The sequence below is a fragment of the Taudactylus pleione genome, unplaced genomic scaffold (assembly GCF_031769625.1).
Source record: "Taudactylus pleione unplaced genomic scaffold, aTauple2 ptg000013l, whole genome shotgun sequence".
NCBI lineage: Eukaryota > Metazoa > Chordata > Amphibia > Anura > Myobatrachidae > Taudactylus > Taudactylus pleione.
The window spans coordinates 5234540-5259110 of record NW_028284416.1 but is presented as its reverse complement, the minus strand read 5'-3'; the positions used below and the strand labels follow the sequence as shown (position 1 = coordinate 5259110).

The 24571-nt window shown below is 51.3% G+C and overlaps 1 protein-coding gene across 1 annotated transcript in view; it reads right to left on the bottom strand.

Annotated features, from left to right (window-relative positions):
* The window catches only part of WAS (WASP actin nucleation promoting factor), a 58323-nt gene that overhangs the window by 20205 nt on the left and 13547 nt on the right, over positions 1–24571 (bottom strand). Inside the window, exon 3 of the mRNA XM_088470508.1 lies at positions 8080–8166. Within this exon, the coding sequence (XP_088326634.1) occupies positions 8080–8166 (87 nt within the window). The remainder of the gene's footprint in view (positions 1–8079; positions 8167–24571) is intronic.

Here is a 24571-nt window from a genome sequence, read left to right as displayed (position 1 = left end):
ACACGCACAGCCTGTCCTCTCCAGTCACTACACACACAGCCTGTCCTCTCCAGTCAACACACACACACAGCCTGTCCTCTCCAGTCACTACACACACACACAGCCTGTCTCCTCCAGTCACTACACACACAGCCTGTCCTCTCCAGTCACTACACACACAGCCTGTCCTCTCCAGTCAACACACACACACAGCCTGTCCTCTCCAGTCACTACACACACAGCCTGTCCTCTCCAGTCACTACACACACACAGCCTGTCCTCTCCAGTCACTACACACACACACAGCCTGTCCCCTCCAGTCACTACACACACAACCTGTCCTCTCCAGTCACTACACACACACACAGCCTGTCTCCTCCAGTCACTACACAAACAGCCTGTCCTCTCCAGTCACTACACACACAGCCTGTCCCCTCCAGTCACTACACACGCTGCCTGTCCTCTCCAGTCACTACACACACACACAGCCTGTCCCCTCCAGTCACTACACACACAACCTGTCCTCTCCAGTCACTACACACACACACAGCCTGTCTCCTCCAGTCACTACACAAACAGCCTGTCCTCTCCAGTCACTACACACACAGCCTGTCCCCTCCAGTCACTACACACGCTGCCTGTCCTCTCCAGTCACTACACACACACAGCCTGTCCTCTCCAGTCACTACACACACACAGCCTGTCCTCTCCAGTCACTACACACACACACACACACACACACACACACACACACACACACACACACACAGCCTGTCCCCTCCAGTCACTACACACACAGCCTGTCCTCTCCAGTCACTACACACACACACAGCCTGTCTCCTCCAGTCACTACACACACAGCCTGTCCTCTCCAGTCACTACACACACAGCCTGTCCTCTCCAGTCAACACACACACACAGCCTGTCCTCTCCAGTCACTACACACACACACAGCCTGTCTCCTCCAGTCACTACACACACAGCCTGTCCTCTCCAGTCACTACACACACAGCCTGTCCTCTCCAGTCAACACACACACACAGCCTGTCCTCTCCAGTCACTACACACACACAGCCTGTCCTCTCCAGTCACTACACACACACAGCCTGTCCTCTCCAGTCACTACACACACACACAGCCTGTCCCCTCCAGTCACTACACACACAACCTGTCCTCTCCAGTCACTACACACACACACAGCCTGTCTCCTCCAGTCACTACACAAACAGCCTGTCCTCTCCAGTCACTACACACACAGCCTGTCCCCTCCAGTCACTACACACGCTGCCTGTCCTCTCCAGTCACTACACACACACAGCCTGTCCTCTCCAGTCACTACACACACACAGCCTGTCCTCTCCAGTCACTACACACACACACACACACAGCCTGTCCCCTCCAGTCACTACACACACAGCCTGTCCTCTCCAGTCACTACACACACACACAGCCTGTCTCCTCCAGTCACTACACACACAGCCTGTCCTCTCCAGTCACTACACACACAGCCTGTCCTCTCCAGTCAACACACACACACAGCCTGTCCTCTCCAGTCACTAAACACACACACACACAGCCTGTCTCCTCCAGTCACTACACACACAGCCTGTCTTCTCCAGTCACTACACACACAGCCTGTCCTCTCCAGTCAACACACACACACAGCCTGTCCTCTCCAGTCACTACACACACACAGCCTGTCCCCTCCAGTCACTACACACACAGCCTGTCCTCTCCAGTCACTACACACACAGCCTGTCCTCTCCAGTCACTACACGCACAGCCTGTCCTCTCCAGTCACTACACACACACAGCCTGTCCTCTCCAGTCACTACACACACACAGCCTGTCCTCTCCAGGCACTACACACACACAGCCTGTCCTCTCCAGTCACTACACACACACAGCCTGTCCTCTCCAGTCACTACACACACACAGCCTGTCCTCTCCAGTCACTACACACACAGCCTGTCCTCTCCAGTCGCTACACACACACACAGCCTGTCCCCTCCAGTCACTACACACACAGCCTGTCCTCTCCAGTCACTGCACACACACATCCTGTCCTCTCCAGTCACTACACACATACAGCCTGCCCTCTCCAGTCACTACACACACACAGCCTGTCCCCTCCAGTCACTACACACACACACAGCCTGTCCTCTCCAGTCACTACACACACACACACACAGCCTGTCCTCTGCAGTCACTACACACACACAGCCTGTCCTCTCCAGTCCCTACACACACACAGCCTGTCCTCTCCAGTCACTATACACACACACAGCCTGTCCTCTCCAGTCACTACACACACACACAGCCTGTCCTCTGCAGTCACTACACACACACAGCCTGTCCCCTCCAGTCACTACACACACACAGCCTGTCCTCTCCAGTCACTACACACACAGCCTGTCCTCTCCAGTCACTACACACACAGCCTGTCCTCTCCAGTCACTGCACACACACATCCTGTCCTCTCCAGTCACTACACACACACAGCCTGTCCTCTCCAGTCACTACACACACACAGCCTGCCCTCTCCAGTCACTACACACACAGCCTGTCCTCTCCAGTCACTACACACACACAGCCTGTCCCCTCCAGTCACTACACACACACAGCCTGTCCCCTCCAGTCACTACACACACAGCCTGTCCTCTCCAGTCACTACACACACACAGCCTGTCCCCTCCAGTCACTACACACACACAGCCTGTCCCCTCCAGTCACTACACACACAGCCTGTCCCCTCCAGTCACTACACACACAGGCTGTCCTCTCCAGTCACTACACACACACACACAGCCTGTCCTCTGCAGTCACTACACACACACACACAGCCTGTCCTCTGCAGTCACTACACACACATAGCCTGTCCCCTCCAGTCACTACACACACACAGCCTGTCCCCTCCAGTCACTACACACACACAGCCTGTCCTCTCCAGTCACTACACACACACAGCCTGTCCCCTCCAGTCACTACACACACACACAGCCTGTCCTCTCCAGTCACTACACACACACACAGCCTGTCTCCTCCAGTCACTACACACACAGCCTGTCCTCTCCAGTCACTACACACACAGCCTGTCCTCTCCAGTCACTATACACACACACACACACACACACACAGCCTGTCCTCTCCAGTCACTACACACACACAGCCTGTCCTCTCCAGTCACTACACACACACAGCCTGTCCTCTCCAGTCACTACACACACACACAGCCTGTCCCCTCCAGTCACTACACACACAACCTGTCCTCTCCAGTCACTACACACACACACAGCCTGTCTCCTCCAGTCACTACACAAACAGCCTGTCCTCTCCAGTCACTACACACACAGCCTGTCCCCTCCAGTCACTACACACGCTGCCTGTCCTCTCCAGTCACTACACACACACAGCCTGTCCTCTCCAGTCACTACACACACACAGCCTGTCCTCTCCAGTCACTACACACACACACACACACACACAGCCTGTCCCCTCCAGTCACTACACACACAGCCTGTCCTCTCCAGTCACTACACACACACACAGCCTGTCTCCTCCAGTCACTACACACACAGCCTGTCCTCTCCAGTCACTACACACACAGCCTGTCCTCTCCAGTCAACACACACACACAGCCTGTCCTCTCCAGTCACTACACACACACACAGCCTGTCTCCTCCAGTCACTACACACACAGCCTGTCCTCTCCAGTCACTACACACACAGCCTGTCCTCTCCAGTCAACACACACACACAGCCTGTCCTCTCCAGTCACTACACACACACAGCCTGTCCTCTCCAGTCACTACACACACACAGCCTGTCCTCTCCAGTCACTACACACACACACAGCCTGTCCCCTCCAGTCACTACACACACAACCTGTCCTCTCCAGTCACTACACACACACACAGCCTGTCTCCTCCAGTCACTACACAAACAGCCTGTCCTCTCCAGTCACTACACACACAGCCTGTCCCCTCCAGTCACTACACACGCTGCCTGTCCTCTCCAGTCACTACACACACACACAGCCTGTCCCCTCCAGTCACTACACACACAACCTGTCCTCTCCAGTCACTACACACACACACAGCCTGTCTCCTCCAGTCACTACACAAACAGCCTGTCCTCTCCAGTCACTACACGCACAGCCTGTCCCCTCCAGTCACTACACACGCTGCCTGTCCTCTCCAGTCACTACACACACACAGCCTGTCCTCTCCAGTCACTACACACACACACACACACACACACACACACAGCCTGTCCCCTCCAGTCACTACACACACAGCCTGTCCTCTCCAGTCACTACACACACACACAGCCTGTCTCCTCCAGTCACTACACACACAGCCTGTCCTCTCCAGTCACTACACACACAGCCTGTCCTCTCCAGTCAACACACACACACAGCCTGTCCTCTCCAGTCACTACACACACACACAGCCTGTCTCCTCCAGTCACTACACACACAGCCTGTCCTCTCCAGTCACTACACACACAGCCTGTCCTCTCCAGTCAACACACACACACAGCCTGTCCTCTCCAGTCACTACACACACACAGCCTGTCCTCTCCAGTCACTACACACACACAGCCTGTCCTCTCCAGTCACTACACACACACACAGCCTGTCCCCTCCAGTCACTACACACACAACCTGTCCTCTCCAGTCACTACACACACACACAGCCTGTCTCCTCCAGTCACTACACAAACAGCCTGTCCTCTCCAGTCACTACACACACAGCCTGTCCCCTCCAGTCACTACACACGCTGCCTGTCCTCTCCAGTCACTACACACACACAGCCTGTCCTCTCCAGTCACTACACACACACAGCCTGTCCTCTCCAGTCACTACACACACACACACACACACACAGCCTGTCCCCTCCAGTCACTACACACACAGCCTGTCCTCTCCAGTCACTACACACACACACAGCCTGTCTCCTCCAGTCACTACACACACAGCCTGTCCTCTCCAGTCACTACACACACAGCCTGTCCTCTCCAGTCAACACACACACACAGCCTGTCCTCTCCAGTCACTACACACACACACACACACACAGCCTGTCTCCTCCAGTCACTACACACACAGCCTGTCTTCTCCAGTCACTACACACACAGCCTGTCCTCTCCAGTCAACACACACACACAGCCTGTCCTCTCCAGTCACTACACACACACAGCCTGTCCCCTCCAGTCACTACACACACAGCCTGTCCTCTCCAGTCACTACACACACAGCCTGTCCTCTCCAGTCACTACACGCACAGCCTGTCCTCTCCAGTCACTACACACACACAGCCTGTCCTCTCCAGTCACTACACACACACAGCCTGTCCTCTCCAGGCACTACACACACACAGCCTGTCCTCTCCAGTCACTACACACACACAGCCTGTCCTCTCCAGTCACTACACACACACAGCCTGTCCTCTCCAGTCACTACACACACAGCCTGTCCTCTCCATTCGCTACACACACACACAGCCTGTCCCCTCCAGTCACTACACACACAGCCTGTCCTCTCCAGTCACTGCACACACACATCCTGTCCTCTCCAGTCACTACACACATACAGCCTGCCCTCTCCAGTCACTACACACACACAGCCTGTCCCCTCCAGTCACTACACACACACACAGCCTGTCCTCTCCAGTCACTACACACACACACACACAGCCTGTCCTCTGCAGTCACTACACACACACAGCCTGTCCTCTCCAGTCCCTACACACACACAGCCTGTCCTCTCCAGTCACTATACACACACACAGCCTGTCCTCTCCAGTCACTACACACACACACAGCCTGTCCTCTGCAGTCACTACACACACACAGCCTGTCCCCTCCAGTCACTACACACACACAGCCTGTCCTCTCCAGTCACTACACACACAGCCTGTCCTCTCCAGTCACTGCACACACACATCCTGTCCTCTCCAGTCACTACACACATACAGCCTGCCCTCTCCAGTCACTACACACACACAGCCTGTCCTCTCCAGTCACTACACACACACAGCCTGCCCTCTCCAGTCACTACACACACAGCCTGTCCTCTCCAGTCACTACACACACACAGCCTGTCCCCTCCAGTCACTACACACACACAGCCTGTCCCCTCCAGTCACTACACACACAGCCTGTCCTCTCCAGTCACTACACACACACAGCCTGTCCCCTCCAGTCACTACACACACACAGCCTGTCCCCTCCAGTCACTACACACACAGCCTGTCCCCTCCAGTCACTACACACACAGGCTGTCCTCTCCAGTCACTACACACACACACACAGCCTGTCCTCTGCAGTCACTACACACACACACACACACAGCCTGTCCTCTGCAGTCACTACACACACATAGCCTGTCCCCTCCAGTCACTACACACACACAGCCTGTCCCCTCCAGTCACTACACACACACAGCCTGTCCTCTCCAGTCACTACACACACACAGCCTGTCCCCTCCAGTCACTACACACACACAGCCTGTCCTCTCCAATCGCTACACACACACACACACACACACACACACATACACACACACACACACACACACACACAGCCTGTCCTCTCCAGTCACTACACACACATCCTGTCCAGCACTACGTAACAACACCTGTGTCCTGCACACCCACCATACAACAACACCTGTGTCCTGCGCACCCACCACACAACAACCCCTGTGTCCTGCACACCCACCACACAACAACACCTGTGTCCTGCACACCCACCACACAACAACACCTGTGTCCTGCATACCACCACACAACAACACCTCTGTCCTGCACACCCACCACACAACAACACCTGTGTCCTGCACACCCACCATACAACAACACCGCTGTCCTGCACACCCACCACACAACAACACCTGTGTCCTGCACACCCACCACACAACAACACCTGTGTCCTGCACACCCACCACACAACAACACCGCTGTCCTGCACACCCACCATACAACAACACCTGTGCCCACCAAAGGGAAAGCTGCTGTAAAGCCTGCATGGGCAGGGATCCCTTAGTCACTCATTTCTCGCACCCAGGTAGTCTAGGCAGGTAGAGGAATGCATCATTGAGGATGTTACTTGTCCACTCATACACCTCATACCAGCTACACAGTGACAGGAGGTTAATTACCTCCAATTTGTGTACAACTTCGCTTCGGACCTTTCTTCTAGCTACAGCAGTAATTGGGCCTGCTTCAGATGTGCACGCAAATGCCATCGCAGCTGCTATCTCTCACAGATCGCAGTTGCTAAAATATACTAATGCCTCCCCAAGCATAGAGACGCCCCCCCGCTGCCTTCTCATATCCGTCCGACGATGTGAACATTGGTAACATCGATGCAGATTCAGCGGCCACACAGCTGCCTCAAACACTGCGTCTCTCCTGACACACTCTCATGCTGCCACGGAGATCGCAATGGCTAATTTACGCACGCCCATTAAACTGAGTTTAAACGGTCCCAACACGCCTGCGTTTGCCTAGCCACTCCCCACTACCTCCCCCAAAAGCTGTCACTCACTTTGCGATGGTTTCCTCTACGTGTGCGTGATCACTAATCAATCGCCGTGCGTGCGCATTGCAGCTCTGGTGCACGCGCAGGGGCAGAACTATGGGAGACAATGGAGGCGCCTGCCGCCGGGCACCAGCACTGAGGGGGCACCTTCTCCATTGCCCACATAAATTCATCCCACTTAGGACTGTAAATATATACCCGGAGTGTACCGTCACGGCCGCCCAATACATAGCTCCTCTTCCCGGCACCTGAGAAGCCACCATAACCATATACTAAGAGATAGATAGATAGATAGATAGATAGATAGATAGATATGAGATGGTTAGATAAATATTATATAGATAGATATGAATAGAAATATCCACCATATTTATTTTCCCTTTTTTTTTAGGGGGGGGCACTAAATTATAACTTGCCTCCGGGCGTCTTGGATGAACTTACGTCACTGTGCACGCGCAATGGCTAACAATGGTCCACTTGTGTGAAATATTCACTTTGCGTCCGGATATGAATCAGGCCCATTATTAGTACATGGCATAGGAGAAGGAACTTACATCCGAGGGGAATGTGTGGAAGTAGGAACGGGGACTCAGGTAGGACAGCTGCTGATATAATTCCTGTTCCCATAGCAGCTTCTCTTCCTGCAAAAACAAAATGTGAAATTAGTGTAGCTGGAGCACAGCACATCCAATATAGATATACAGGCACACAAGTGACCTTCTTATTGGAGGAGAAATGGCGGGCTGGACCTGGGGGCAGGGTGCCATCTGCCCTGTATATCTATATATCATCCAATGATTCAGATGAATTTAGTTTTTCATCTAACACCCGTACGTCACGTATTACAAGGTAAAAAAACGACACCCCACAAGCCCACAAGACGGGGCAGGCAGAATGAAAGAATTGGCAAAGCCACCAACCAATCGGAAAAATAATTAATATTCATTTTGTCTTCCCGGAGGCAGGACGCTCGCAAGCGGGTCGATGGTACCCAAATGCGCATGCGCACGACGGAGGCTGCTCCGTCGTGCACATGCGCGAGACCCGGCGAGCGACGGGGAAGCTGTCGCTCGGGGTCTCGCACCAAAGGGGGCGTGCTGTCGATGGAGAGTGACAGCACGCCCCCTTTGGTGGGCGTGCCAGGGCGTGGCGTGTTCTCATGGGAACGTCTACCGTCTGGGTCCGGCCCCACTGACATCACTAGTGATGTCAGTGGGAGTGATTTTGGCTCTGATAGAGCCAAAATCACTCCAGGGCTTGCAGCAGCGAGACCCTACCGCAGGGTCTCATCGCAAGCCGATGGTCGCGATGGTCTTGACCATCGCGAACATCATCATGGACGCTCGCATAAGCTGTGGGTGGTAACCCACAACTATGCGAGCGTCCAAGAGGCCACTCCAATATTAGGTAGGAGGGCCCTGATTCAGAGCGAGCGCTCTGGTCAGAGCGTCCGGCTCTGAATCAGGCCCTTTGTGTTGAGTAAAGGTTTATCCTTTATCCCTAGTAATCCACATCAAGATCGATCATGGAAAGTGGACTTACATAAATTTAGCCGCTCTTTGAGAATTAAAGAGTTTTTCCAACACAAACCAACAGTGCAACCAGATCCCTTGGATGAGTTATTTTCGGACACATTCCCATTCTTCTTTTGATCCTCAGTCATCCAATGCTTCTTTAAAGACATTCACGCGCTTGCAAGATGAATCCATCATTATTTTTGACAAAGCCCCTAAGAAACACTATCGCAATTTATCCCGGGAGCAGAAATAAATATCTTGCGGACATTGACCGACAACTTGCGGACGCAAGTACTTACAAACGTCTTCTCTATGACCCATCTACAGAATACAAAAAAGTTTTGGACTCTGGCCCTGATTCAGAGCCGCTTGCTCTGAAAGAGCGCTTGCTTTGAATCAGGGCCAGACTATTTTTTTTTTGAACGGCCTCCTGGCCACTCGCATAGCTGTGGGTGACCACCCACAGCTATAGCGAGCGGCCAGGAAGATGGTCGTGATGGTCAAGACCATCGCGACCATCGGGCTTGCGACGAGACCCTTGTGGTAGGGTCTCGTTGCCGCAAGCCCCAGAGAGATTTCGGCTCTAACAGAGCCGAAATCTCTCCCACTGACATCACTCGTGATGTCAGTGGGGCCGGCCCCAAACGGAGGCGTTCACATGGGAACGCCTCCGTTTGGGCAGCCACTCCCCCGGTCCGCCCACCAAAGGGGGCGTGCTGTCACTCAACATCGACAGCACACCCCCTTTGGTGCGAGACCCGGAGCGATGGATTGCCCGTCGCTATCCGGGTTGTGCGGATGCACTCTGGGCCGCCATCGACCCGGTTGCGAGCGCTCAGCACTTGCGACCGGGTCTGAATCAGGCCCTCTATTCTGTCTATGGCTTTTCAGAATCAGTTGATTTGATGCTCTAACAATAGATTACCCGTTAGTTCCAGTCATGTACACCAGTCCAAAGGTGCATAAGGATGCCAAGAGATCCCCAGGGCAGACCTATTATCTCTGCACTGGGTTCTTTGTTACAACCTATATCACAATTTTTAGATTTTTTGTTACAGCCATTAGTTATGAGACAGCCAACTTTCTTAAAAGATACAACTACATTTTTGTTCAAATTAAATAGTTTGGCTAGCATTCCATCTGGGTCCATCCTATGCACACTTGATGTGAAAAAATGTGTATACCATCATCCCTCACAATATGGGTCTAAACTCTATGCGCAGATTTTTACAGATTAACGACTTTGGTGACCTGGATGTAGGATTGTTCTTGGAGTTGTTAGAATTCACTTTAACTAAGAGAAAACTGATCATTGTGAAGAAAATTATTTTTTTTCAGCGCATCGGCTCTGCCATGGGGTCCAATGTGGCCCCATCGTACGCCAATGTTTTTATGTTTGAACAGGAGCATCAGTTTTTCTTTTTGGATCCCCGCATCTCCAGGAGTATAATGCTATATACCAGGTACATAGATAACCTGTTCTTGCTTTGGACAGGTACTGAGAAGGAGCTCATTGAGACTATTGAAGCTATAAATGTCCGTGACAATCCAGTTAAATTTTCTTATAACCTAAGCATTTCTGAAATTAACTACCTCGATGTGAAAATTAAAATAGTTGACAATAAGAGGATTTTAAGAAATGCTAAAGAACAAGTTTTACAGATTCCTCCCACTGATTTTCTTAGTCAGCAAAGGGTTCAGTCCAAAATGAACAAAATTCCTTTGGTGTCTGAGTACACTTTGGGGAGTCAGGTATTACCTCAAGCTTCACAAGCTTTGTGGCCTATTGTATCGGGGGATCGTGAATTACTGATCTTCAAAAACAAAGAAGTTATGCCTTGCTACAAGAGAGAACGTAACCTCCGTGACATTCTGTTAAAATCTAGAATTACATCGAATCCTAAGGAACCTAGTACTCATTTTTTGGTTCAAAAGAAAAAATTAGGTTGCTATAGGTGTGCGTCTTGCACTACTTGAAGATACTTGGAACCCGGTAATTATTTTATACATCCCCACACTGGTCGCAAATATGACATTCGGCAAGTTTTAACATGTCAAATGCAATTTGTCATTTATATCATCATGTGCCCTTGTGGGCTTTATTATGTGGGTCAAACGATTCGTACCTTCAGAGAACGCATGGCGCTCCACCGTTCCGCCATTAGAGCAGCTCTAGACGGACGGGAGAGTGAGCAGCCAGTTGCGCGTCACTTTAAAAGTGCACGGTCCCCTTTAGCAGCCTTGAAATACAAGATAATAGATCACATCCCTAAGGACATTATGGGTGGTGATCGCTCTAAGAAATTGAGTCAATGTGAGGCCCGCTGGATATATAAATTAGATACCATTGCACCCGAGGACTTAACAAAACACTTGCCCTCAATGTATTTGTATAGATATTTTTCAGATGTGAGGTGATTATGACATTAATATCAATGGGTCTATTAGTAAACAGTGTACTGCTAACCTTAGGGGTATATAATTTGCAAGTACTGTGAATATTAGATTTCTTTTTTTATCTCCTTTTCTGAAGAAACTCTCTGATGTTTCTCCCTTATAGCATTACTATTTGTGTTGAGACCAGGTCAGTGTATATGCTCTTTTGATATACTTTATTGCTGTGATGGATCTTTAAGGTATATTGCTGCAATGGTATGTTTATATTAATTGTTTCGAGCACTTGAATATGTGAATATTATAAAACATCTACTGTTTTCCCCTTTTTTAATGCTTTTAGTTTATGTACTAGCACTTTTATATATTTTGCACTAGGTATCTCCACGTGCTTGTCCCATGATCTAATGCAGTTTTTCCCAAACTGTGCGCCGTTCTGACCCTGGGGTGCCTCGGGACACTTGCAGGGGTGCCTCCGCTTGGTGAACCAACATCAAATCAAATTATTTATGGTCCATGTAATGTAAAAATGTGGATAAACAGAAGCACAAACCTGTCCACCACCACATCAGTGAACCTAAGGATGACAGGTAAGCACAATTTACTTATTATTTATTTATTTTTTACATTTTTTCATTAACTTTTGGCCTAGTGGTGCCTTGAAAACAATGCTGATACTGTAGGGTGCCATTATTCAAAAAAGTTTGGGAACCACTGGTCTAATGTATCATACCTTCCAACATGACCCTCTCCAGGAGGGACACAATGCTCTGGCCCTGGACTTCCCTGGTAATGTATGATTGGTGGAGGCTCCAGAGGCGGGGCTGCAGTACAGTCCAAAATTCAAATAGGGGAGTCACACCAACTGCCAGTGAGTCCCAGCCAGTGATGTTGGGCAGCGTGTGAAATGACAGTTGGTGTGACTCCCCGATTAGAATTTTGGACTGTACTGCAGCCCCACCTCTGGAGCCTCCACCAATCATAAATTACCAGGGGAGTCCAGGACCAGAGCATTGTGTCCCTCCTGGAGAGGGTCATGTTGGGAGGTATGAATGTATAACTTTAATAGTATGTTATTTCTCCCTTCAGCGCAGGGCTGCTTGCCAGAGAGGACTTTGGCTGTAGAGGTTGCTAGGCAACCTAATGCGTCATCTCTTCTGTCACTTCCGGTTTTCGGGCAGATAGATGTCCCACCTTCCACTCGGGTAGCAGTGCTGCGGGGAGGGGAGTCTCAGTGTCTTTGGCTTTATAAAGTAAGACACCTGCACAGGTGATTTTGATTGTTTTTTTTACACGATTTGTGGCCCATCCTGATGAAAAAGTCTAAGGACTTTGAAATGTCGAGTTTATGGATGTCACTATAATGATTTGAATACAACTTTTGTACCACAATAACTGGGGAAGTCTGGGATGGCATATATGTGTGTCCCAGATTCCTATCATATGTGTTTTAAAAACCCCAGGAATAGTCTGTTATGCCAAACAGACCAGAAGTGTCGGCTTTTGGTAAAAGCCGGATAATGGGTCCTAGGGGTCTGGATGTGAGAAGAGAAGGGAGGGCTCCATCCACAGGCCATTTCAGGTGTTGGGCCTTTCAGTCTGAGAGCAGGATCATTAGTAGTTGCACCTGGAAGCGACTCAGATAAACTGTGTTAGGTTTTGGTTCAGTGTCTCACATACCCTGGGGGAGAACAGACACTGAGGTTTGTTCAGAGACACTGTGATATTTGAAAGTGCTGTTTTTGTGGTAAGGCAGTAGGCCCTGCCACTTGTAGAGAGGGAATAATCTGTCTAGTTAGTGCCCAGACGGGCTAGGATTTATTTTTATGTTTTGTTTATTTTGCTGTTTATATTGCACAATAAAACTGGTTCCGACCAGCTCGCATGAAAATCCTGGACTGGTGTGCTGTTTCCTGGCTGCTGTGTGTAAGTGTCCATCTACCCCAGGAGAGGACCCCCCCTACCCCGACTATATCACTATATATATATATATATACCCCCCTGCCCCCCTTGCTCTGCTCCACCTTTTGTCTGGATGGACCCACTCCCTCTCTGCTGTCCTCCTCTTCCACCCCCCACCTCCTTCCCCATCACGGCCATGACACCATCCCATCACAGTTCCGTCCCAACACCCCCTTCCCCCCACCGTTCCATACTAACCCCAGCGGCCAGTCTTCCTCTCCTTAGACTGTCCAACCTCCCTCACAGTAGGAGCCATTGGGGGTTGCACACTGAGGAGACGTGATGTGTATGTATGTATATAAATATATATATATGTAAGTATTTTTTTTATAGCTATTCATATATGTGTTTGTGTGCATATTTAAATGATGTGCTGCAGCCAATAATCTGGCTGTGCCTGTCCCCATCCAATCACAGAAGAGTGGCTGCACCATGGCTCGGTCATATGCTCTCAGCTTCAGCCCTGCTTTGACGTCCCCCAGCTGCCTCTGCCCTCATCAGTTACTGTAAGGCACAATAGCTGGCGGGTCCCTGAGCAGAGCGGATGATGCGGGTGACAACCGATAGGTCACACTGACACAGAGCCTGTTGGACCAATAGTTGCCTACCGCTGCCATATTCAGTGGGAGACTCCTGAATCCCCCGCCTCTTGCCCCGGACTCTGTGAAGCAGCCAAGACAAGGCTGATTTGTCCCTTTTCAATCTGCTTCTCACTCCTTCCCCAGTGGTGAGCTTTGTTGGGCACTCTGCTTGTTTCACTTTGCCTGTACAGAGAATTACCATCAGCTGGCTCACCACAGTATAACTACAACTTCAAGAACCAGGAGGACAGCTCGATCCTATCTCGGACTGAGGAATGTGGTACGCTCAGGGGCACATACTTAGGCAAACTTTAAACTTTTATGCTCCACCACCGCCTCTCCGCACACCGCTGTCAGTGGCTGAAATATATGCTGCATGCTGGCATTCCAGTTGATGCCCTGCAGGACTGTTGTAACATGCAGTTTCGCAACAGTTTTATGTGTGTGTATGTGGGAGGGTCTAACCTGGTCAAAATCCCCTGATAAATGGCTTCTGCTTTTTCAATGTGGCATAGTATGCATCGGGAACAATAAAATGTGACATAGTGTGTATTGGAGGCACTACGATGTGGCATAATGTGTATGGGGCACTATGATGTGGCATAATGAGTATCAGGGGCACTGCAATGTGGCATGTGTACTCAGAGCACTATGATGTGTATCGTTGGGCACTACGATGTGGCATGTGTATCAGGGAGGCACTACCACTTGCCATTGTGCATTGGGGGCACTACGATGTGGCATAATGTGTATTGGGGCACTACAATTTTTCTAGAAAACCTGGGGCCACTCACTTGGGTTTGCCCCCCAGCCTGAAAGTTGCCAGCCAGCCCCTGGGAGGAGTCATGTAGAAAACAGAAGACGTGGTTTCTTTCATGTGTTAAAAGAATGGAGCAGAGATGAATGCAAGTAGTAATCAAGTGCGCCAAGTGGGGGGCTCTAATTACCCAAGATTGGGCTTGCCTGGGGGCTCGGCAGGGGCACGAGCCACCCAAGGAGGCGGTGCAACACACCCCAGTGGCATGCATCCAGTCGCCCTTATATTGCAGAGAGATGCCTTGCAAACACTAACGAGTTCTTGGCTGTTAACTTGGGAGGAGCGGTTATGAGTATCCCCCGTGTAGAGCCCCCGAGCGTATCATGTCCCTGACTGTAACAGTTGGTATGAGGAGGCTGTAAATATAAACTGAGGTTCTACAGGGACTTGAGATTGTGCCTACAGTGTTTGTAATCTTTAAAGTGATTGAATCTCTGAGCAGTCATGGCCAAGTTCCCGTTCTCCTGTAGACACCAAGGCCCTCAAAATGTTTTGGGGGCCCTGGCTATAATTACACCCGCATTTCGTGCACAGAAACAAAAAGTGTAAATTCGCTGGCAGGTAGAGCTGTGCGCATCTCTGCGGCCTGACCGCCACTATCCTTCTCACTTGGGAGGTGGACGCAGTTGCAGCATCGTCTGACTCAGAACTTGCACCAGCCCTGTACTTGGTGTAAATTATACGCTAGACGTGTTTACCCGTCCGTCCGACTATGGATAGCCGCAGTTATGTTGAAACATCCTCACTGAGTTTTACTTACCTGTCCGATGTGCATGATGCGACCCGGGTAAGTAGCACTTGCTCCCCCCTCTCGACTCCCCTAATTGCAACTAGTCCAGCGACACGCCCTCAACACTCCCCATACTTGCCAACTTTCCCGCAAAGGGCCGGAGGCTCCCGAAAACGGGTGGCGCTCTGACAATCTTGCTGCAGCTCAGGAGGCACTGCGAGCTATCTCGCAGACACTGATCGGCACATTTGCAGTACAGATCCATTGGGTTTGCGTACAGCGCTGAATCAGGCCCTCCGAGTGTACACATCACAGGACGCACGTGCTGTGCAACTATTTCGTGAATTAGACGCATTTGCAGTAGAGAAAAACAATTGCTTTTCTGCGTGAACACAGGTTCGCATTGCAACTCAGAGTCTGGCCCTCGCCACGCTGGAGGCATAGGCATCGGAACGGGGAGGGCAAGGGGGTTTCCCCTCCCCCAAACATTTGAAAGGCACTAGGCTGCACCACTGGCTTAACTATAGAGGGTGCAAGGGGTGCGCTTGCTATGGGGCCCAGTGGCTTAGGGGGCCCGCCGGCCCAGCAAGCAACCCCCTATACCCTCTATAGTCAAGTACACCGCCAATGTTATTTTTAATCAGGAGCCGGTCGCGAGCCAGTAGGAACTCGCGGACCAGCAGCCAATCAGCAGCGACTGCTGGTTCGCAAGTTCCGTTTGGCTCGCAACCGGCATCTGATTAAAAATGACATCAGCTCTCTTAGAATCTGGGAGGAGGCGTGGCTATGATGACATCCCCGGACCACGGCCACGCCTCTTCCCAGCTTCAGTAAGTTCAGCGAGGAGAGATGGAGTGGTGCGCCGGGCTTAGGAGGAGGTAAGACGTGCGGGGGTGTGGGCGGGCAAGGTGGTGTATAGGTAGACCTATGGGGCCACCATACCTCTGGTTACGCCCCTGCACTGCACCTAGGAGGATGAGGTGTAATATGCGGTGTCTAAGTTAAATGATTACACCTCTTCCTCCATGCAGTGCAGGGGCCGCGCAGCCTATTGCTATAAAGCACACCCCCTGACTGTCCGCGGCCGCCGCACCAGTCCCTGCCTCCTGCTGCTCCATGGTGTTCCGGTGCCTATGCGCCCAGCAACAGGTAATTTGGAGGGAGGCGGGGGGGAGGATAGATGAGGGGCATCAGAATTATTTTATATTGCCCCCCCAACATAAAATCGTTCCGACGTCCCTGACTGGAGGGGTGTGGTATATTTTGTCGACACTGAGAATGTCGACATGGTCCTAATGTCCACAAGAGGATACAGAGAGCAGCGAACCGGTTAGCAGCGCACTCCAGGTCCTCGTGACCCGGAGTGCGCTGTTCTCACAGAAGGGTTTCACGGCCTACGCCCATGTTAAACCCTGCTAGTTATCTGGGTTGGATTGCCGGGTCACTCGACCCGGCGATCCAACAATCTCCCCTTTTACACCAGGGAGCTGCCCGGGTTGCCCCTGCAATAACCCAGGTTTTAGCGCCGGTGTAAAAGGGGTATAAATGTATTTGTTGCTAACATACTGCACTAATGCAACATTTGTGTTGAGAATATATAGTGGATGTGAACTGGTTGCAATAGATTTGGTAGATTTTTATCTTATCATGTCTCCTGGTCCAAGAGTACATCTTCATTATCACTAACCATTATATTGAGGAGAATTCCGGTCCAAGATAAGTGTTATTATTTGAAGTGTTACTTAAGGCGCAAAGGAATGCCATCCAATTAGAGTGTGTGTTAATGTTGCTTAATTGATACATGGTAGAAGTTCTGGATCACCAATGTGGACAAAAGCCAAATAACCTCTTCTCTTACAGGAGCATCGCTGATCCTAATTATCAGCTTAGGTAGAGAAGTGATTGCTCAATACATTCCCTTAATGAATTGGTAAGATAAATGGCTCCTTGTAGTTGGGTAATAGGCGCTTTGTGCACAGTATGTTAGTTTCATTATTACAGTAATGGATTATTTTTCCCATTAAATGCACGTAATATAATGAGCATAATATATATTATGGAAAGATTCCAGTCTGGAAACATTGGGTCTGATTCAGCAAGAATCGCAACTACGTACGCAGATCAAGCGACTGTTAGCCTCTGCACATGTGTATAAGCCGCACTGCGCGTACCCGGTGATCAAACTGCGATTACGAATGCAGATAGGTGGTGGTGGGGGAGTGGTCGGAGAAACGCAGGCGTGTCTGTCCGTGTGAACGCCGTTGCATGGTCGTGTATAAACAAGCTAGGGTAGTGCGGCCGGTGCCATCGCACAGGGCACCACAGGTCAAGGGGCGCTGTTTGGGCCTGTCACATTTCTGTTTATTATCATTCTTGCTTGTAGCTTCCTCTTATTTCATCCCCAGCATCTCCTGGCCTCCCCTATCTCTTCCCTGGCCCTTCCCCATGAGGCCATGGCCCTCTCTCAGGTGCACTATATTATGTCCCTATTTATCCCCAGCATCTCCTGGCCTCCCCTATCTCTTCCCTGGCCCTTCCCCATGAGGCCATGGCCCTCTCTCAGGTGCACTATATTATGTCCCTATTTATCCCCAGCATCTCCTGGCCTCCCCTCTCTCTTCCCTGGCCCTTCCCCATGAGGCCATGGCCCTCTCTCAGGTGCACTATATTATGTCCCTATTTATCCCCAGCATCTCCTGGCCTCCCCTATCTCTTCCCTGGCCCTTCCCCATGAGGCCATGGCCCTCTCTCAGGTGCACTATATTATGTCCCTATTTATCCCCAGCATCTCCTGGCCTCCCCTATCTCTTCCCTGGCCCTTCCCCATGAGGCCATGGCCCTCTCTCAGGTGCACTACATTATGTCCCTATTTATCCCTAGCATCTCCTGGCCTCCCCTATCTCTTCCCTGGCCCTTCCCCATGAAGCCATGGCCCTCTCTCAGGTGCACTATATTATGTCCCTATTTATCCCCAGCATCTCCTGGCCTCTCCTATCTCTTCCCTGGCCCTTCCCCATGAGGCCATGGCCCTCTCTCAGGTGCACTATATTATGTCCCTATTTATCCCCAGCATCTCCTGGCCTCCCCTATCTCTTCCCTGGCCCTTCCAATGAGGCCATGGCCCTCTCTCAGGTGCACTATATTATGTCCCTATTTATCCCCAGCATCTCCTGGCCTCCCCTATCTCTTCCCTGGCCCTTCCCCATGAGGCCATGGCCCTCTCTCAGGTGCACTATATTATGTCCCTATTTATCCCCAGCATCTCCTGGCCTCCCCTATCTCTTCCCTGGCCCTTCCCCATGAGGCCATGGCCCTCTCTCAGGTGCACTATATTATGTCCCTATTTATCCCCAGCATCTCCTGGCCTCTCCTATCTCTTCCCTGGCCCTTCCCCATGAGGCCATGGCCCTCTCTCAGGTGCACTATATTATGTCCCTATTTATCCCCAGCATCTCCTGGCCTCTCCTATCTCTTCCCTGGCCCTTCCCCATGAAGCCATGGCCCTTTTTCGGGTGCATTATGTCCCTTTGCTCCAATGTTACCGATGTACAGGGCCAGTTTAAAGGGTGGGCGACGGGGGCAGTCATCCCTGGGCCCCCACGCGTGAAGGGCCCACACACCCAAAGTGGGCCGGAGGAGACGGAACCAGTTCTGCCTCCTCCAGCAGCCTAACCCCGGCGCCGCAGGGAGGTTCCATTTACCAGGCGCCCGCTGAGATTGTAACCAGCGAGCGCCCGGCTCTCTCCCCGCAGCGGCAGCTGGAGCCGGAGACTGGAACTCCCTGCATGACGTCTCCCATGGTGCAGAGGAGCAGCTGAGCGGACTGGACGTGGCTGGCAGTGGATGTGGGAGCGGGGCTTAAGGTAAGTATTACTCAGGGGGGGGCATTACTATTGGGGGCATTACTCCAGGGGGGGCGCTACTACAGAAAGAGCATTACTATTGGGGGCACAAATACAGGGGCATTAGTACTGGGGGAATTTATACAGGGGGTATTACAACTAGGGCATTACTATTGGGCACACACAGGGGGCATGACTACTGGGGGCATTACTATTGGGAGCACAACTACAGGGGTATTACTACTGTGGGCATTTACTGTATACAGGGGGCATTACTATTGGGGACACTACTACTGGGGGCATAACTACAGGGGGCATGACTACAAGGGACACTACTAATGGGAGTATTGCATAGAGGGCACTGCATAAAGGGCACCACTACTGTTGGCTCTGCTAGCGGGATACTACCACTGTGGGCACTGACACTACTGCGGGCTCTGCATGAGGTCCCCATTGTGTATACCCCCAGTCCGTCACATTTAATAGGGGCCCCAACATTTGTGTTGCCCAGGGGCCCCCCCAGACCTTAATCCGGCCCTGCCGATGTATACGCAGGACTGCAAGGTATTACGGATGTGAGAAGGCGTCTCTATGCTGGCTGAGCGGTGGCAGACATTAGTATATTTTCGCAGTTTCATTGTATGCGCGATTACACAGCTGCGATTGCAGTTGCGATCCGTGCTGAAGCAGGCGCATTGTAGGCAGTGGCAGGCAGATACTTTGTGCATATCAAACTAAACAAGAGGAAACACAATAGCTGTGTCTGTATTACAGCTCATAGAGAACATTACAGATAGGGGGACAAGAAAAGAGAAATACCACCATTTTAGAGGCGCTAAGTACGCTAAGGGCTATATCCTAAGGTGGACACAATGACGATGTTTACACAGTTGAGCGAGTATCGGTTATTTGCGCACGCAGGTATGGATTTTTTATTGAGCTGACCCGATTCACTACGGATCCCAACCGCGATCGCACAGTCTCACGGTGACGATATGCTTATCCATTGCGGTCGCAGCACAACATAAGGACGCCCACCTTACCTTACACACATCCGTAATGATTAGCAAGACTGTGAAACCATCGGTAACATGGAGTACCATCGCAGCCTCACGCACACTTACACAAGCCCTGACCTTACACAGGAATTGCTAACTTCACACCACGCTATCAGACCTCAGGCTGCGTACGGCATCGCAGTGGATAATTTATGCACGCCCCTGCAACGGTGTTTATTTATTTATTTATTACCAGTTATTTATATAGCGCACACATATTCCGCAGCTCTGTACAGAGAATATCTTACCATTCACATCTGTCCCTGCCCCAGTGGAGCTTACACTCTACATTCCCTACCACATGCTCACACACATACACACTAGGGATAATTTTGTTGGGAGCCAATTAACCTACCAGTATATTTTTGGAGTGTGGGAGGAAACCGGAGCACCCGAAGGAAACCCACGCAAGCACAGGGAGAATATACAAACTCCACACAGTGTTTAAATGCTCTGGCACGCCTGCGTTTCACCGACCCCCCCCATCACCATCCACAAACGTCACTTCCTGTCAAACACCCTGCGATGGGTCTGCGTGGTCACTGCGATCGCAGTCCTGGGTGCAGTGGAGTGTTCTCACACACACACTGCGAGGCATACGCATGCAATAGAACGCAACAATTGTACGATTGCGTGCGGAATCGCAGTTGCGATCCGTAGTAAATCAGGCCCTTTGTTGGTGACCTGTTGCACACTGAGTTTCCTGAAAAAACTCCAGAAGGGACTGAAACGTTGCATTTATATACAAGCAGGATTAGGCAAGTAAATCTCTTTATGCTGAATTTGGTGGTGAGCGATTCTTTAGGAAATATATATATATATATATATATATATATATATATATACATACAGTATATGCTGGAGCATTGGGATTGGGCCTTCTAGCTCTTGTGCACCCCTGTGTTGTCTTTGCTGAGATGTGAGTGCGGGACTCTGAGACTCTGGACAAGTATATACAGCGAGTTTAGTGTAAATAGTCGCTGATGGCGGCAATATGGCGCTGTTGTGTGTACAGACGACCAGACAATATCGTGGGTGTAACTACTTTTCATCAGAGGAAGTGACCAAGCTGAATTTCCAGAGGTTCTAACGGCTGGCAGACTATAGATATAGACGTGGACAGATAGCTGATAGGGATGTACAGGAACAGTCACCTTATCAGATCTGTAGGCATAAGCCCTGTTGTACACCCTTGTGCAGGAGAACATTACGTTACATTGTATAAAATTCATGTTGCAAGGCGGCTGACTTGGTATTTTGTTCACTGTTCTTGATATGATTGTGCTGGTTCCAGGAAGAAGAGATAAGAGCTTGTATTCGACTCCAGGATGTGCTCGGCTGTCACTGTCTTGGAAATAAATGTCTGAATTTAAATGTCCAGTCACCACATTAGGCATGATAAATAAGGCCCAAGGCCCCCATTTATTGATGATTGCAATACGATCTGGGCATGATAGTACCACCCAGCGCCATAGCTGGACGGCAGTGCGCCCTGTGCAGCACTGCCGCCCCTCTTACTCACTCTCCGCCCCCTCCCCCCCCCTTGAGTGCTTACCTTTCCTTCTGAGGGAAGGCGGGATCCTACGCCGACTTTCACTGTGCGGCACGCTCCACTGCCGGAGGTCTCTTCCTGCAGACCTCCGGCGCAGAGAAGTGTATGGCCGGTGCCGCTGGAGGATTCCACCCTGTGCGGAGGCAACCGCCGCACCACCCTCCCTACGGCCCTGGTACCGCCCCATGATAGATGCCATCATAGCGCCCGGATGTATCCCCCGGCACGTGCAGGGACATGGGCTCCGAAAAGAGTCCGTAAATTGCAATGTGCCTAGAGAGCTGCCGGGGATGCTGCGCATACGCAGTCACGCTGACTGCATGTGCACGGCCGCCATTGCCGGGGAGGGTTCCGGAGGCACCCTCCACTGGCTAATTAGGCGCGGTGCAGCCATGCAGTAGGTTTGCCTGTCTATATAAAAATAATGCAGACTGTCGGGAGCCTCAGAAAATTGGGTGCCGCTGCCGGCACCCCGCAAGAGTTGGCAAGTCCCCAGCATTGTGTGCCGACCCCCCGCACCCACACGTGAAAGTGGGCAGTTCGGGGGGGGGGGAGGTGATGACGCAAGTCGCGCTCAATTACGTAACCATAGCCCTGCTCCCTGCATTGTAATGTGGCAATATCAGCATTATAAAGCAGGGGGCGGGGCAGCGATCGCATGGACACGCCCCCCACTCCGTCCACTTCAGTGTCCCCACCCTACCTTCTGCACCGACCTGGAGGGGGCTGCCAGAAAGTTGGTAAGTATGAAATAATGTGGTTAGTGTACCTTGGTTAGACTTGGTAGTGGGGCTGATGCACAGTGGAACGTAGGCCTGCTGGTAGAGTGGACCTTGCAGGCTTTTGCATTGCGCATGTTCTGGAACCGAGAGTACGCAAGTAAGGGCGATGAAAAGTTCCCCATATGTCAGTCGCATCTCAACTTATACAAAATAGTGGTCACCAGGGGGGGGATTGGGATGGAAAACCAGCCCAGGAAATTTATTGAAGCAGCCCTAAAGGGGGCAGGGTCTGTTGAGGGGGTGGGGTCTGTCAAAGGGGGCGGAATCCCTCTTCATAGGGTCTGATTCTGAGTTGGACGCAGTTGCGTCTTTTGCTGCACTTGCGTCTGCGACTTTATGCTAATGACGTTACAATGCCCCTCCCTGGTGTACATACAGTATGGGCTTTCCAATATGCAAGGACTGAGATGCCCACTTTCTGCGTCTACAGACGCTGCAGCCATGCTGTAGACGCCACCATCGGTCGCACCATTTAAACTTTCCCCAGCCCTATGCTAGGTGCAGATCCTCTGTCTGAGTATAGCCTCCAATGTGAGCAATTCACCTTCTATATAGCCAACCCCCTGGGAACACCCAATACATTTCTCATACACTTCTTGGTGCATGCGTCTGAATCCGCACTGCAACTCTGTACGAACACCATCGGGACGCATAAATGTTGTAACGCGGACACATGCACAGATTAAAAACAATGCACAAGAAAAAAATAAAACACATTGGCCCCCCCACGGGAAAAATAACAAAAAAACACGTTGGCCCATAGACAAAGCAACAAAATACACGGGAAGGAAAACATACTGATTCCCGAGAAGAAAAAAAAAAACACATTAGCCCCCACAGGAAAAAAACACACACATTGGCCCCACAGGAAAAAAATAAAACACCATAATCCCCGCAAGAAAAAAATGCACTAGTAGTAGTGCAAATCAGTGTCAGGATGGGAGTAGTAGTGAGAAGTGGGGGCAGGATGGGAGTAGTAGTAATGTGGGGCAGGCTTGTAGTACGGTGCAGGGGGCAGGCTGGAATTACTAGTAGTTCAGAGCAGGCAGCAGGATGGGAGTTGTAGTGGAAAACAGGGGCAGGATGGGAGTAGTAGTGAGGAGCAGGGGGCAGGGTAGTGCTGGGAATAAGCGGACAAGATGGGAGTGGAATGGACTCAATGGGAAACAGTAAGCTGAGCATGAATCACCTCCACTCCGGGGTCACCTTGTCTCTGCATAGGCCCTGATTGCCGTCCCTCTGACAGCAGCCAGTTTGCACAGCCAGTGAGTGGAAAGCTTCTCCTACCAGTGTCCCGCTCCTACTACGTCCTAGCTCAGTGTTGGCTAACCTTGACACTCCAGCTGTTGTGGAACTATATATCCCAGCATGCCCTCCCACAGTTTTAGCATGCCCTAATAGCAAAACTGTAGCAGTGCATGCTGGGTTATGTAGTTCCATAACAGCTGGAGTGTCAAGGTTAGCCAACACTGTCCTAGCTATACAGCTGCAGCCTGCAGATGACTCTTTCATCCCTGCTTAGTCCACCTCGCCTCCCGCAGCCTCAGGGGATGGCCCAGCCCCGACCATCCCACTGAGACAAGGGAAGCTGACAGCGGGCGGTGGTGGCTGAGGACACCGCACAGTCATGGTGGAGCCGGAAGCTTCCGGTTTGCGTTCCACAGCGGAAACGCAAATCCAGGATGCGCGGCAGCTGGCTGGCAGTGTCGACCCAGCCCGGCCGGCAGAGGGGTTCGAGGGACCGGCCAAGGGGGAACTTTGCTGCTTTCCTGGCGGCCCAACCGCCCCTGGTGGTTGCTCAGATCAGCTTA